Source organism: Pogona vitticeps, chromosome 6 (assembly GCF_051106095.1).
Source record: "Pogona vitticeps strain Pit_001003342236 chromosome 6, PviZW2.1, whole genome shotgun sequence".
Lineage (NCBI taxonomy): Eukaryota > Metazoa > Chordata > Lepidosauria > Squamata > Agamidae > Pogona > Pogona vitticeps.
In genome coordinates this window covers 28,806,788-28,823,239 of record NC_135788.1, presented here as the reverse complement: position 1 = coordinate 28,823,239, position 16,452 = coordinate 28,806,788, and the positions used below count along the sequence as shown (strand labels likewise).

Sequence of the window (16,452 nt, the reverse complement as noted above, 5' to 3'; positions counted from 1 at the left end):
GTCTCTATAAGTTGGATGCAAAGTGACAATATATAAAGGAACAACAGGCAGGATAGAGGGGTTTTGCAGTGATTACTAAGAATTCACTCTCCCTCAATCCTGATGTCTGCCTGCAAGTGTGATGTGCCATCTCCTACCAGCTATCCTGGCACAGATTATCTGTCTGTGACCTTTTGGCACACCATCAGTGACTATAGACTCTTGGTATTCTGCTTTGCCCATTCTCCATTCCTCCAGTCCAGTCTTATGGCTGATGTAGAGGTCCGGTTAGCTTTAGATTTGAGACCACACCCTCTTCCCACAGGCCCCTTGCAGAGTGCAATTGTTTCTGTCAAAGAAGCTAACCTGGCCTCTACATTGGCCATGAGACTTTGGGACTTTAATAAAAGCATATAATTTTGGAATTACTCACAAGATGTTGGTGCACGGCCTGAAGAACATGAATTTTCTATCATTGAATGCTTGCTTTATTTTATTTTTTTCTTAATGGTCTAATAATGGTATCACCTGTTCCTGCATTTGTATTGTTTTGAAGACTATGCAACCGTGTCCTGATTTTTAAAAAAACTCCATGTAAACTACTGTATAAATTATATGTGAATAACAATTTTACTCAATCTATTCTTAATATCCCACTTCTAATGAAAATGGAAAAATCTACATTCTGTGTCCTTAAGCATGGCCTTTGCTTTTCCAGATGCATGCAGAACACCGTGGATGGTCCTTCTGAGGTTGTTGAGGATTACCTGTGTGACCCAGAAGAGATGCCTATTGGTGCTAGGAAATGCACCTTGCCATGTCCAGAGGACTGTGTCATGTCTGAGTGGGGCCAATGGTCTTGGTGTTCCTTGGTAAGGTAGCAGTTATGCAAAAGGGTTGGTGGATGTGGTGAATATATGAATATTCTCACTTGTTCCACAAGTGTTCTTTCTGTAGCCAGCCAGGCTAGTCAGCTGGCCCTGGGAATTTCAAAGAGAGGACTCCATACATAGGAAGCTGCCTTATTGGGCAAGGATTGGAAAAGGTTTTAGCTTCTATCCCATTGTGATCTCTGTGAAGACTACTGGAGGGAGGCTCTTATCTTATTCACCTCCAATGATCTTCATAGAGATTGCTGGACACCAGTGTTTCCCTTGCATCTGGGTGGGGGGAATGGGAGCAGGAAACAGGCTTTATCTCTGTCACCAACCACTACCCCAGCTGTGTTACCAGCACAGAAACTGCAATGCCACTTGACCCAGGAGGGGGACCGTTTGGCAATGGCAAGGCGTGAACAACTTGTATTTGGTGCTGTGTGCATCCTTGTTTTAATAAAGATGCCAAAGATTGAATGTGGTACCACTGGAGGCTGATGATTCTGATTTCTCAGGCGGGGTTGGATCTGTTCCAGATTTTAGTCTTGACTGTAACAAAGCTATCTAAGTGGGGTAGGTTCAGTACCTTGGATAGCTCTTATAGACTTCACATCAAAAATCTGGACAGATGTATTGTCCCTTTGAAATTTGAGTCTCCTGCCTCCCCTGCTTTCCATTCTTTCCCACTGAGCTGTGATTCTCTTCTTCACAGCAGTCGTCTTATGCTGCTCATGTTTACCAGGCGATAATCGTTGATAAGGACCAATGGATCTCCCTGAGCTTGTTTTTGATACTGCAAATTATAATAAATGGCAGTGTAAACCCTTCTGTAAAAGGAAGCCTACTCCACTTCTCCGCTTTTGGTCCCTTGTTGGGAGAAATGCGGCATATAAATAAAACTAATAATAATCAATCTACTGAAGCCTCCCTTGTTTTCCTCTGCTCCTTCTCATTAAACTCTCCCAAACCCACCAAAACACTTTCCAATCTCCCACAAATCCCTCACTTTATAGCTGGCTTCCCCCCCCCCAATACCATGATTAAGATTATAGTGGGCCCTCGATTTACTAACTTAATCCGTTCTGGAAGTCCATTCGTAACCCGAAAAGTTCGTAACTTGAATCAGCATTTCCCATAGAAATGCATTGAAAACAATTTAATCCGTTCTGGCTGTTTTGGTTCTTAAATCGAGGGTGCAGTTCGCAAGTTGATTCATTAGTTCCCATAGGAACTAATGCAAAGCTGCTTAATGTGTTCCTACCATTAGGAGCAGATTTTTCCCCCTTTCCCCTTTTTCCCCTTTTTTGGTTCGTAAGTTGATTCTGCATTCGCAAGTAGGGTCTATAGTTTCTTATGAGATTGGGTTCATAACCCGAAATGTTCGCAACTAGGGTCGTTCGTAAGTTGAGGGCCCACTGTATAGGGTTCAGATTGCTAGTAAGATCCTATGATCAGCATTCTGTTGGAGTTTGCAGAAGGTTTGAATATCTTGCTGCTGCTAATTGCAGCGAATGCACAAGGTAGCAAAGCCTGTTGCATTCATGTGCCTGTATCACGTATCCAGTTATGCGCCTGAGTTGTGCTACAGCACTAATTATTCAGCTGTAATTAGTCTTGGCCAGTTATGCAAGCCTTACGTGAACTTCAATAGAATTCTGGCCAATTAATCTAATTAATCATTTGGAGCAGGAGCTGCATGCTGAGGAGGAAGTAGAGGAGTTCGATGTGGTTTATCTAAATGGCGGTTCAACAGACTCCCCATCAAACACAGCATCTGAATTCCTGATCCCAAGAATACACCAGTTGAAATATATATATATGCCAAAATCCTGTTACATAGTTATGCTGTCAGAAGAAAACTGTGTAACTTGCAGTGACAAATCACCACTAATAAATGAGTCTCCACTTGAATGCCTGGTTGTACAGCAAGATAACTGACTGGTGTGCAATGAGAAATCCAAGCAGATATTCATTAATTAGCAGCAATTTTCCATGGCAAGTTACACCATTTTTCTTCTTCTGATCTAACTATGCAATACAATTTTGGCCCTTGTTCTGTAAAACATGCTTTAAAGCTTATTATATATTTATTACATTTACTTATGATTCTTCCCTCCCCATCATTTCATCATCCCAGCACTCCAGTGAAGGAGGTTCATTTTAAGAAATAGTTGTCAGTTTTAAATTAAGAGTAAATGAGTGAAGTTTGTTCAGTGAGCTTCCTGTATAAGTGAAAATTTTAGATACTGGTATTGTAGGTTTCAGTCCAATTCCTTGAGTGTCATACTACACTGATCTAAGCCTGATGCATATTTTGTATCAAAGTCAATGATGTGTATCTTCCTTTCTCAGCCATGTGATGGAAGCAGTGTGAGAGAGCGGTCTGCAGAAGTTATGAGACAACCTCAGGAAGGGAAATCCTGTCCTCCCACTGTGGAGATAGAGCCTTGCAGTCTGAACAAAAATTGTTACCACTATGAATACAATGTGACAGGTACTGTGTTAATTAAGAATTACTGTACTTGCAAAAACGCTTTGGAAATCCAAAACTTCTCTAACAAGGCTTTGGATTACCCTCTGTGGTGGGATGTCTGCAAATCTTTGGATTCTTTCAAGCCTATCAGTCCATAGATGATGTAAGGAGCCACCTTTCAAATGTTTTTCTGTAAGAGTCCTGTGAACCCAAGCTATGTAGTTGGGGATTGTGGGAGTTACAATCTAAAACATCTGGAAAGCACCAGTTTGCTTACCTTTAGCACAAGCCTTCCCTTCTCCTCTTCTGCTTCCTTTGTGTTCTTGACTACTTATTTGTAGTTATTTGTCCTACAATTCTATGCATACCTCTAAGGAAGTAAATCCTACCAGATATTGTGAGACTGATGTAATCAGGTGATCGTTTAAAGGAGTGGTTCCCAACCTTAGGTCTCCAGATGTTCTTGGACTACAACTCCCAAAAATCCTGACCAGAACAGCTGGTGGTGGCACCTTCTGGAGTTTTAGTTCACGAACATCTGGAGGCCCAATTTTGGAAACTACTGATGTAAAGACTTGTGCTTTTACTTGCAATCCTGTTGCTCACTTTACTTGAGAGTAAAACTCATTGCTCAGGACAAATGTTGATTAAATGAGCACAGTGTTGCCTGTAACAGGCAGTTTTTTTTTAGTTATGGTTTTCCAATAGGCTTATATTTGAACTCATTATGTAGGAGAAAATGAAATTATAATGAATCATATCTCCAATCCAGTGAACAGAAACCTTTTTTTAAAAAAACATTTTTGATTCTGATTTCTTTTCCTTATGTCTAGATTGGAGTACATGCCAGCTGAGTGACAAAGCTGTCTGTGGCAATGGGATCAAAACAAGAATGCTTGATTGTGTTCGCAGTGATGGGAAGTCAGTTGACCTGAAGTATTGTGAAGAGGTAGGTGGATGCTTTTTCAGTTTCTTGCTTTGTAAAAATACCTACTATCCTTTGATGCTTCATTTAGACAGAATCAGACTGGCACTGAGCAGCACCCTGTAGCCCACTCCTCAAACAGATGTTTTCCAAAGCTATTCATAAAGCGTTGAGTACCTCGTAAATGATCCTGTGTAACAATAGGTGATTTTGTCATTTAATTTCCTCCGTTTGCTTAAGTGTGTGGCCACAAAGGTATGGTAATTTTTTTCTTCTAATCTCTTAAAAGTAACGGTTTGGGAACAATAAGCAATCAAGGTGAATAAGTATAATAAATCTTAATCAGAATGATAATGATCGTTTTAATTGGAAATGATTCCTTTGTAGTGCTTTGGACATCTGCCAGCATCATCTGAATCAGCATGCCCTTCTTATTTTCCTTGCATTTTGGATTAGAACCAGTTTTTTTCCCCCCAGGTCCAGATTGCAGAGGCAAGGAACTTCTATGATAATATTTGAACAACCTAAAGCACTAGGAAAGTACTGTATAGCTTTTAACATCATTTGTGCATGACAAATTAATCCCTATTTGAAAAACTATCTAATGGCTAAATAATTGGTTCACATTGTTGAAATGAAAATTGCCTCATCTTCTCTACCTTCTCGGTACAGACATTGCTGCTGTTTGGGGGATTTGGTGAATCAGTTTCTCCATATGTTCCATTGATTCAAATAGACCTACTATAGTTGCTACTTTAGCATAGTAAGGTGTGACTAGAGCAAGCCCATTGAATCAGTAGAACTTATGGAGGAATCAATTCACCAAATTTCCACTGATTCAATAGGCCTACTGTCGTTGTAACATACTACACTGAACAACAGCATTGTAGCCGCAAAGTGGGTTTCCCTTATGCACAGCGACCTTGCCAGTGTGGCTGGATTTACTTTACATTTGGCTGGATCTATTTATACATTGTAAAGTCTTAGGTAGACAAGAATGATTTATTTGGATGTTTGCCAGTAACTTCAAATGAAGTTTATCAGGGCCATGTATGTCCTTGCATCTGTAGGTGTGATTATACTTATAAATGAAACTGTGCAATTGGGTTCTGCTATGTTACTTTATATTGCTTACTTAATGAAACATGAAACATGTGGCTGTTGATATGGACATTTGAGAAGCTTGAATGTCTTTTCTGAAAGAGTAAGTAATTGTGGATTTAATTCTGGAGAGTCAGAATGGTCGGTTGGCTTTCATAAATTGGAACTGCTAGATCAAGAGGAATGAAACCACTCTACTTTCTTAAAGCTTTCACTGGTGACCAGTATTTTAATATTCTGTGTTTAATTCCACAAAATATGTTTTTAACAACATGCAGGAATAATGGGAGACATTATAACAGGAATGTTTTGCACTGCTTTCCATAGTGCAACTCTGACCTGTTACAGGACTAGGGAAACTTTGGTCTTCCAACCATTGATGCACTTGTATTCCCAGCTTCTCTTACCATCAGCCATGATGGCTGGAGCTGATAGGAAAGTTCAACATCTGGAGGAGAACAGGTTTCCCAGCTGTGACCAACTCCAATGCCATGTTTACCTTTTACCAGTCAGCTGGGTGGAAATGCACTGGCTTCTGAATTTGTGTGTATCCTTAGCTGGTTATCAGAGTCACTGCTTCACAAAGCAGCATACAAACACAACAGCCATGCTGGCACACATGCAGAAGAGTGTACAAAGCTGCACTAACCACACAAGCTCATTACAAATTCAGCAAAAGGCAGTTTGGACCCATCCTTATTGAATGGTTTTACAGGTGTTGCTAGGGATATGTAAATGGGAAGGGGATTCCTCAGTGGTGGGCCTGCCACCAAGGTCTTATCTCTTGTCCATTCCAATATAACAGATCTGAATTGTTAGCACTGATGTAGGACCCCTGATATAGCTCCTAACGTCTGGGTAGAGTTATATGGGTGAAGGCAATCCTTCACATAGCCTGAAATGTAGAGTTAAATTTATAGCCAGTCCTAGATAGCAGGGTGGTGGTGGTGGGGGTGGTGGGGGTGGTGTGTGTGTGTGTGTGTGTGTGTGTGTGTGTGTGTGTGTGTGTGTGTGTGTGTGTGTGTGTGTGTGTGTGTGTGTGTGTATTCATCCATCAGTCAGGGAGCTGTTGGTGATACAGCTCCTAGGATTTAGAGGACAGGAAAAAAAATCAGGTGAAAATGGCTATAGAAAAAAAATCAATAGCACTTCTATATTGAAGAGACAAATAATAGGCATTCAGATAGTGTTTTTTATATATATATAATGCAACACATGGGCCACTGACGGGTCATAAATTTTATGCCCTTCTGTTTCTAACAGATAAGAACACAGTAAGTGGCATAGAAAAGCCAGTGAGTGATCCACTGATGATATTCTGTAGAACCTGTTTATGGGATTAACAGGAGAATGTCGTTGCTAAGCTTAACATGTCTTCTCAGTGAAGGAAAGTGAAAGTTAAGTCTACAGTTTCATGTGACCAAAGCCAACTGAGTGTGCTGCAAAAAAGTCTCTGTACAGAAGACAGATAGATAGGCATGTACCAACCTGATTAGCTTGCTTATTTTATGCGTACTCTAAAGCAGTGTTCCATCATTATGGAATCCAGCATTGTCAGCACTGTTAAAGGCTTCACTGCTACACATAATCAGGAGACTTTCTCCTGCAAACTCTTCATCATATGCATGGAGAAAGCAGTGATGATGAGCAGAGTTCAGTACTCCCCTCTAACTGTTGACAACTTCAGATTCTATAAAAAATGTATAAGGCGTTTGTTTGTTACAACCCACTTTTTAGCTTTCCTGTTTCTTTAAGAAGCAAAGTAATACTATATAGTGATATTGATCCTCCTGTGGAACACATGCACAACAAAACGGACACATTAGGTTGGAATCAGAAGTGATTTGTTATGCTTTAACCACATTAAAATCAATGAGGCAAGTTAGCCCTTACTAGCTTATCCCCATGATTTTAATGGAACTGAAGTGTGACCAGCAATTTCTGGCTATAACCCAGGGCCGGCCCTACCATAAGAAAATGTGAGGCAGCTATTTTAGGTGGCCGATCCTTGGTAATAGGAAAGAAGGCAATTGTGGCAACTCTCTGGCCATGCTTCTGTGTCGGAGGATGGAGCTTAGTGTTTCAGGCAGCCTATCCAGTGCCCCAAATTAGCCTGTTGCGTCTCATGTATGGGGTGAATGCTCTCCAGTCACCAGTGTTGAAGTCAGTTAAGTTGCCTTTTGTATATGAAATGGAAGAGGGCACCATCTTTTTAGGTTTCTCAAGCAGCAAAATCCAACCCATTATAAAACATAAGTATAAATGGGCAGGTCTAAGATATGTCTTAGGCATGGTTCACACTGAATTTTTCTGTGCAGATGAGTAAATACAGTTTTATACAGTGGCTGTTACTTACTCCAGGGGCTACCTGTCATTATATATTACTATAAAATGTTGAAGTACTGTGGTTAGATCACAGCATTTCCTCTATTCAATTAATGAAAACCTATTTATCAATTTATTTTTCTAAATATTATCTTTTACTCTATGTGGGGAAATGTGTATTTTCTACTTGCACAGAAAACCTACCAATGCAGTATTTGTTTTTACAAATATTTTAATTGTGTTTGAGAGAGGGTGAGGGAGGGAGGGAGAAAGGGGAAGAGAGAATGGCGATCAAAACATTTTAATAAGTATTACTGAAATAAAAGATAACATTAAAAGACTGTCTTTAAAGCATTGAAATCAATAGCTCAGTTTTCATCTGCAGAAAAAAAGAGAATTCTTCTTGATTGAAAAGGTTAGGTAAAGGTTCCCCTTGACATTTAGGCCAGTCATGTCTGACTCTAGGGCACAGTGCTCATCCCCGTCTCTAAGCCGTAGAGCCAGCATTTGTCCATAGACAGTTTCCATGGTCACGTGGCCAGCGCAACTAGACATGGAATGCTGCTACCTTCCCATTGTGGTGGTACCTATTTATCTACTCTCATTTACATGCTTTCGAACTGCTAGGTTGGCAGGAGCTGGGACAAAGCGACGGGGGCTCATTCCGTCACGTGGATTTGATCTTATGACTGCTGGTCTTCTGACCTTGCAGCACAGAGGCTTCTGTGGTTTAACCCGCAGTGCCACCACGTCCCATCTTCTTGATTAAGTAGCAGAATTATCCTCAACTAAAATTAAATTGATAGTCTGTTTTACATAATCCCGAGAAAAGAGGAAAAAATTCAATATATTGAAATATGTTCTTCTAAATAATAAAATCAACATGATGGCATGCTCATTGTAATATGTTGTATGTATATTCGCCCTCAGTGTCCTAATGCATCTCTAATTATCTCATCCATGTTTTAGTCAATCTGTTAAATAGGCTGTCCCAACATGTTTATTGCTGCCAGGCTTAATTAATTCCCAGAGCATATCTTCATTGTGTCTCATTGTTTATAAGAACATCTCAAAGAACAGCGGCACATGAGTAGATCTCTGCTGGGTGCAAAAATTAGCACATCACAAAACTTTTCTTGTTTTTTCCTTGAGCTCTTTGAAATTCAAATCAACTAAATTCAGGACAGACCCCGTGCTGTTCGAAATACCCAGAAGCTTATTTGTTGCTCATTTACCTACATTAACAAAACAGAAGAGTTTTAAACCAAGCTTTCTTTCTGCCATTTGAAACCTCTCTTGTATGCAGCTGTATCAGCAGGCAAGCTTGGGTTTCTTTTTCATGTAGGTATCCCTCTTGATTTACTTGGGATTTCATTCCTGCTGAGTTTAGACAAAGATCTCTTGTTATGTGCCAGGTATGTCATTTATACAGACCTTAGAGTAGATTCACATGTTCCTTTTTTTCACACACAGAGCGGATGGTGGTTGTTTTCCCAGACTCTCTTTTGTAGATAGCTTTAAGTCTTGTGAATGATTCAACCCACCCTCAGAACATTCTGAAAGCAGTTGGAATTTTAAGGAGTGCAGGGTTCTGCTGCTGTCCCGCTGGAGAAGCCACTGTGAAAATAACAGAATAAAATTTAAGAACTCTGTGCCGCTTGGTTTAAACCAGAATAGAGCCAATAGTTTTCTGCCCCACAATAAAAGTTGATTAAAATAGCAAATGTAAGGTGATACAGTTATACACAATTTCATCTCTAGTGAAGAGTAACTGTACATCTTTTGCTCTCATTTAAGCTCTCGTTGAATTGACAGACCCACTTTGTTTTTCTATGCCATTTGTTTGATTTCCATTGTTCATCATTCATTTTCGTTATACCAGCTCAACAGTGTTTCAGTAGATACATGCCTCGTTTTCTCATACCATAAATAAAGTGGTAAATCTGATCTTGGAGTGTAGCATTTCAGATGACAGCTCTCATTACTGTCCTTCATATAAAACATTTCCCCCCAAACATGGGAAGATAATATGTCTGGCAGAAGGCAAGATTATAATTGCATGTACATGCACACACACCTGAATCATGGCTGTATGTTATCCAGTGGAACACACACAAGCCTGAGTCTTGCATGCCTGTCTTCTACTTTAGCCACAAAGAAATGTTTGTACAGAAGATTTTTTTTTACTAATTGCAATTGAGAGTTATGTCAAATGACAAAAAAAATTGCAGTTTGTCTTAATTAGGCAAGCCTATTTCAAACTGTAATCTATGAAGATGATTTGATTTAGTTGATCCTGGCCAAATAAACTTCCTGTCATCTGAGAGATGAACTGAACATGCTGGCAGTGGCCGAGCCTAACAGTTGTAGTCGGCATAGCAAAGAGTAGCTGGTGCCCCGCTTACTCTTCCCCAAGCACATATACAAAAGCTTCCCTTCCTACTTTCTGTTTAGCATGCTGATCAACGCGTGTGTTACTTCAAAATACAAGTGACAGAGAGCCGAGGGATGAAAAAAACCCTATTGGTTTTGAGAAATGAACTCTTGATCTTTAGGATAGGTTTATTCTCTGTTATTTTATTACCTTGCGGGGGTGGCTTCTTTAGCCAGTGTGGGAACAATGCCTTGCTTTCTCCATGTTCGTGGATCAAGCTGTGTGAGTTTTTGTAATTTCTTCTCTTCCCCAGGGGAAGTGGAGACTCTGAAGGCAGCCATACACATGGTAATCATTGTTGAAGCCAACAGTATTTTCAGCATCCAATAGGTCAAGCGTAGACATGTCCTTTGAACATCAATGCATATGTATCAAAAATATGAACCAATCAGCTTTCTTAGCATTCTGTACAAAGGTGTTAAAAGAGGAGATATATATATTTGTGTGTATGTGCATGCACATTTGTGGAGCATGCATGCACACATATGCATGTGCATATTTATTATACTTAATAAGATGTCCAAACATTACATGCTTATTTGTTGCTATGAGAAACATGGGTTTTGCCCACAGTGGATAGAGTTATGCTGGGTTTTGGCTGCAAAGGCACTTCTGGCTATCCAGAGACTTTGGAAATAAAGAATGAGTGATGTAATTTATAAAGCCGAGAGGTCTCCAGACTCATTTAGGGAAGGTAATGATGCTGCAAATGGACAGCTCAAAGTGTGCAGTATATATTGAAGGGCAGGTAAGTATTAAATAGTATTGTAATAGCTGTGTAATATGGTTGGCACTGGCAGTTTCTGACAGTGGTGTGTTTTATTTCTTTCTCTTTCTTTTAAATTTCAGAGAATGTCCCACTCAAAAGGGGCATGTAGTGTTCCTGATGTTCAGTTCCGGATATCAAGACCGTAAAGAAAGGATGCTTAACGAGTTGCTTGTGTTCTATGCAGGGACCAAGGCTGTGTTTAGGGTCTTGTGCGAATTAATATCATACTGAGGAAATGAATCCCAACTAATTATTATATGCAGTAAATTCCACCTCATTTCTCCTTTTCAGTTCCAGGTTTTTAGTTGTAAACAAATGCAGCCATCTCTGGTTTTATACCAGTATTTATTGCTTGAATACTCAGTAGTAGGGATATCTTGCTCCTGACTTGCTGATGGTTGTATCCTTTTTTCCTAGCTTGGCTTGGAAAAGACATGGCACATGAACACATCCTGCACAGTGGAATGTCCTGTGAACTGTCAGCTTTCTGACTGGTCTCCGTGGTCTGAGTGCTCTCAGCCCTGTGGCCTTGCTGGTTAGTTCAGAAGCTTTCCTTTGGTGGGTACTTAAAGTGTCTTAAAAGATGAGCCCAGCTCATATCAGTCACCAAGAAACAGAAGGGACATTTGTTTGGCTCAAAGGATTGATAGGTCAGGAGAGGCTTGCTTTGCCTGCATATAAGCTTCCCCTGCTGGCTGTGCTTGTGCTAAGAGGATCAGGGCTGTCAAAATCCATTTCTGACTTTGGGAACAGAAACAAGACTTGGCAAAAGCCACATGGGGTTGCTAAAGGGAGCTTTTTCTGCCTGATGGCGCCCAAATGGTTTCTTGGTGTCCAGTCCCTTATCGAATATAAAGGACTATATAGAAGTAGAATGGAGAGATAAATAAATCAACAAACAAATAAAAAAACCAATGTACAGTAAACACTATTCAATAAAAATTAGATTTAGACAATTGATTATGGAATTTTCATCTTGTAAAGAGCATAAGACTGTAGTTTGTCTTATGTTATCATAGTGGAAGGAGCACTATGGCCCCACAAATTTCTATATTAACTTTGACTGATAAGAAAGAAAAAGAGAGGGAGAGAGAGATCTTTCAGCACAGCATATGACCATGCTGACTATGGGATTCTGGGAACCTCAAACATTTCACATCTCTTCTAACTTTGTATTTATGGCTGGGAGCATTCAGCTAAGGTTAGAGAGAATTGCAGCAGTAGATGGAAGGGCACCACTAACGTCTTATACAGCTCTGCTGCCACTCAGTGGAGACTTACTGTTCATCCTTTAGTATAAAATTCCATCCCTCAGGAAATCATACCATTTAGGCTGCAATCCAACATATATTTACCTGGGAGTAAGACTGGATAAACTGAGTGGGATTTACTTCCTACTCAGTTATACTTTGGGCTGTACTGTTCAGAGATCTTGGAGCTATTCAGTAAATATGGTTTCTTTAATATTCCTCCATTACAGTGTTCAGCCCTTTTGTGTCTGCTTGCATTGACAACACTTTATGCATTTTTTCTTTTTCATAAAGTAGGATATTAAAGGAAAGTTCAAACAGGAGTTCTAGCCAGAGCCTAACTAGCTGACTGGGGAACAATTAAGGGGTACAACACTTCATAGGTACTCAGATATGCCCATGTCTCCTTGTGCCAGCATGACACAATTTATCCCAGTAATGAAGTGCAGTGCGTTAGGAAGGAAGAAACAGAAGCAGCCAAAAGGGACATAAAGAGGAGGGGAAAGTCCTTATGTTACTGTGTAACTGCTTGAAATACAGGAAGGGGTCCTCAGGAAAGTCTGAATGCCTTGTCTCCTGTAATGAGCCTGAAGGTCATTGGCTACTAAACATGTCCTTTAGGTTTGTGTTAGTCTGGTGGAATATCATGTCCCTGCTGAACATTATCGAGGTATAATAAAGATGAGGAGACAAACAGAATAAAACAGAAAGCGCTTTCTGTGTTCTACATAATCATCTCTTATGAACCCAGTAGACCGCTGTATTAAGCACAAAGAAATAAGATGTGAATGAGAAAAGACATTAGAGAGAGCCTGTGACTCAAAGAGGATGGTTATTAACTAATATGAGCATCTAAGTGTCACCACCTGAGCTTCTCCCACCTCCACTATTACACAAGTCAGCTTGCTTTGTTTGGTGTTTGGTCTTCGAGACTTAATATTCTTTTGAAGACTGATTTCACAAACAGGGAAGAATGACTTCCATCACTTCTTTGCAACATCAACTGGCCTGAGTCACTGTAGGTAATCCTCTCAGGTCCAAAGTACAGGTTCTGATCTGGAAGTTAGTCCTCACTTAAAATGAAGTGCCAAGTTTCAGCTTCTCTTTGTTTAGAAATAATTTTGGAGTCAGCCTTCTCCAACTTGGTGTTCTCTGGCTCTGCTAGACTACAGCTTCCTTCATCCCCATGGGGCATGCTGGCTAAGCAGGAGAATGGTATTTCAGCATAACCTTGAGGTCATCCATTGAGGAAGGCTGCTTTGAAGGATAATAAGATGACACTGAAGTTTGTAACCCCTAGACTTTAATGATTTGCCATACTCAGCTGAGATACAAGGGAGGTAAATCCAGTTGCTAGTCCCAATTAGTATAGCCCCTTGAAACAGTGAGGTTTACATGAGCATTGACTGAACAAGTTCTATTCATTCAGTGTATCTACTCTGGTTGGAACTGACATTTGGATTTAGCCCAAGGGAAGCGTGTCATACTATATGAGCTGTATAAAAAGGAGCCCAAGCCTATTCTCTAGGGCTTTGCATCCAACTGTAGAATAGCAGAACTACTCAACGAATCATCAAAGGATGGGCTTGAAACCATGATTTTTTAATGTATACAGCAAATCTTAATGCTGCCTTCTTACTTCTCTCCCTCTCTGTGCTTTGAAGGAAAGATGATACGGAGAAGAACTGTTATTCAACCCTTCCAAGGTGATGGGAGACCTTGTCCTTCACAAATGGAGCAGTTCAAACCTTGCCCAGTAAAACCTTGTTATCAGTGGCAATATAGTGAATGGGCTGAATGCAAAGTTGAGGTAAAACCAGATTTCTGAAGCCATTTATCCTTAAGGTATTTTGGATGATCCTACACACACAGCAGGCACATAAAACTGATCACAATGTACCACTGCACGAGGAATAGGGAATATGTGGCCATTCAGATGTTGTTGGCTGTGCTGAGTGGACTTGATGAGTATTACAGCTTGAAAGCATCTGGAGAGCTGTTGGTGTTTCCCATGCCTGTTCTGAAATCAGGCTGGCTTTGTGGTCTTGAAGTTTCCAAGGACGCCTTGAACAATGTCTGGGTCTCCATAAGCAGAAAACAAGAAAGAGATACCAGCTGTTGTACTTGACATCACTTAACTTTTGTCAGTTCTGATGTTCACCCATTGACACGTGGTGGATTCCCACAAGGACTGTACCAATTCAGAAGCCTGTATCAGACTACATGTCTGAATAAACCATGTTAACCTCTCATTGCCCTTGTCAAAGTCAAGGTGAAAGCCTCCAGCTTCTTATTCTTGTTTGCATATGCAAGAAAATTTGGAGCAAAGCACACTCAGACTTAATATCACAGATATTCTGGTACAGATCCCTTTTCTGTACATTTATAAGTAGCAGCAAACCCACAGTAGCAGGTTTGAGGAAGTGGGGATTGGGAAGAGTGGATGGCATGTTTTAAAATACCTTTTTGAGGAAATAGATGGCTGCCCTGTTATAATCTCAGCATAGACAATTGTAGAGTAAGCAGGAATCTATGATCCACAGAGCAAAGTATATCACAGAAAAGAGTGGGAGGGCACCTTTTTTTTTAAAAAAAAAGTTTCCATCAAGGATAGCTTTCCAGGGGTTTGTTCTGTTCCCCAGTGGCTCCAGTCAGCCTGCTGAGTAGTCGGGAACAATAAGTGTAGCAATTGATGAACACAGTGTGGTGCCCCACTGTTGACCTGCACAATTCTGTAGGTTGGCAGTGCCTGCCTGCTGGTTTTCAATAACCAAAAGCAAAATTAAGCAAAACAACGTGCTACCATTTAAGTGAAATTACTAATGGTTGTTTTGCATCCAGTGAGTATATGATGATAGCAAAATTTAAAACCACCTTCCTGTGTGCTGTTGTGCACACAAATAGAAAATATGCACATTCTTCTTTTCACTAAATCACAATGGATGGTATCCCTATAAACAATAATGTGGGCTTTAGGTTGTGTAAATCTGTGCATGTATTCCCAGAAGTAAGTTACACTGAATCAAGTGGAGGTACGGATATATAGGCTTGAAGCCTTAGGCATATTTGGGGCAGAACCAGTTATTTAGCCAGCATAGAGCAGACCACTAGTATATACATCTGGTTAGCCACATTATATTTATAAGCTTGGACTGCCCAATAGTACAAAAGCTCTGCTTAGCTTGGGTTGAATATTTTTATTTATTTATTTATTGCGGGGGGATTTGTTTCTCCTTTCTCAGGATGCCCAGTGTGGAGAAGGGACAAGAGCAAGAAACATTTCCTGTGTGGTTTATGATGGATCCACCAATGATATTGGCAAAATTGTTGATGAAGAATTTTGTGGGGAAATAGAACCTGTTGTGGATGGCAGTAAGAAAATTGTACTTGAGGAGACCTGTACCTTGCCCTGCCCAGGTAACTAGCCTGATTGCATGAATCAGAAGCTGCTGTTGTAGACATTGTTGATTAATTTATTGGAGGAAACAAAGCATAGAAGTGTACACTATTTCCCACAATAGGTTGCTTATGGTATGATATGTGCTTAATTAATTCAGCTCCCAGGTCACATGACTTGCCATTGCTAACCTGGTCAAGTGCCTTACTTACTGTCCTTTCTGCCTAGTCATCTTTTCCTTGCCCACATCAAGTGAAGAGCCCATGGTGGGGACCAACAACAAGACTTTCGTTTGTGTAGTCCACATGCTTACTTTTAAGCATTAGTTTCCAATGACAAGGTGACTTCCAGTGAGTCCTCCAGAGGCCTCCAGAGTGACCTGTGCCAAATACAATGTCGACTATTTCTTCAGTTTATCTAGAGCGACTCACTATTGTTCTCAACCATTGTTTTCACCCTTTGTTCTTTTTACAGTCCTCTATTTTTCATTCCTCCTCAAGTGGTCCATATCAGGGTCACACTTGATGTGACCAAATGCAGATTTTAGCTGCACACTGACATCATAAATGAAGGCCATGAGGCTGAGGTTAATGGTTCCTCTTTTGGCCACACAGGCAATTCTAAACAAGCAGGTGGACAGTTTCTGACTGAGATGCACTACACTCTTACATCCACCAAGGAGCACACTTCCTGCTGCCACAAAATTTTAAGCCAACTGCAGCACAAATCCTGTGTTTTTCCTTTAACGTAAGCCATGTTTTCCCCAATGTACCTTGTTTTAAAGTGGCAATGTCAGTGGGGTCCACAGTGCCACATAGGGCAACAGTGGTGCTGAAAAAGGGTGCTGAGGATCCATACTAGGAGTGAGTAGATTCTGATTTAGCTTTTCATTAAAACATCTTTCTCATCTCAAGTCCAAATTCC

General features: G+C 40.4%; 1 protein-coding gene across 8 annotated transcripts in view; it reads left to right on the top strand.

Moving 5' to 3' along the window:
* The window catches only part of THSD7A (thrombospondin type 1 domain containing 7A), a 349,546-nt gene that overhangs the window by 316,888 nt on the left and 16,206 nt on the right, over window positions 1-16,452 (top strand). For all 8 annotated transcript variants that reach the window (XM_078377154.1, XM_073003242.2, XM_073003240.2 and 5 more), the window contains 6 exons: window positions 698-851; window positions 3,207-3,348; window positions 4,161-4,276; window positions 11,299-11,416; window positions 13,796-13,941; window positions 15,374-15,548. In XM_078377154.1, coding sequence (XP_078233280.1) covers window positions 698-851; window positions 3,207-3,348; window positions 4,161-4,276; window positions 11,299-11,416; window positions 13,796-13,941; window positions 15,374-15,548 — 851 coding nt within the window. The remainder of the gene's footprint in view (window positions 1-697; window positions 852-3,206; window positions 3,349-4,160; window positions 4,277-11,298; window positions 11,417-13,795; window positions 13,942-15,373; window positions 15,549-16,452) is intronic.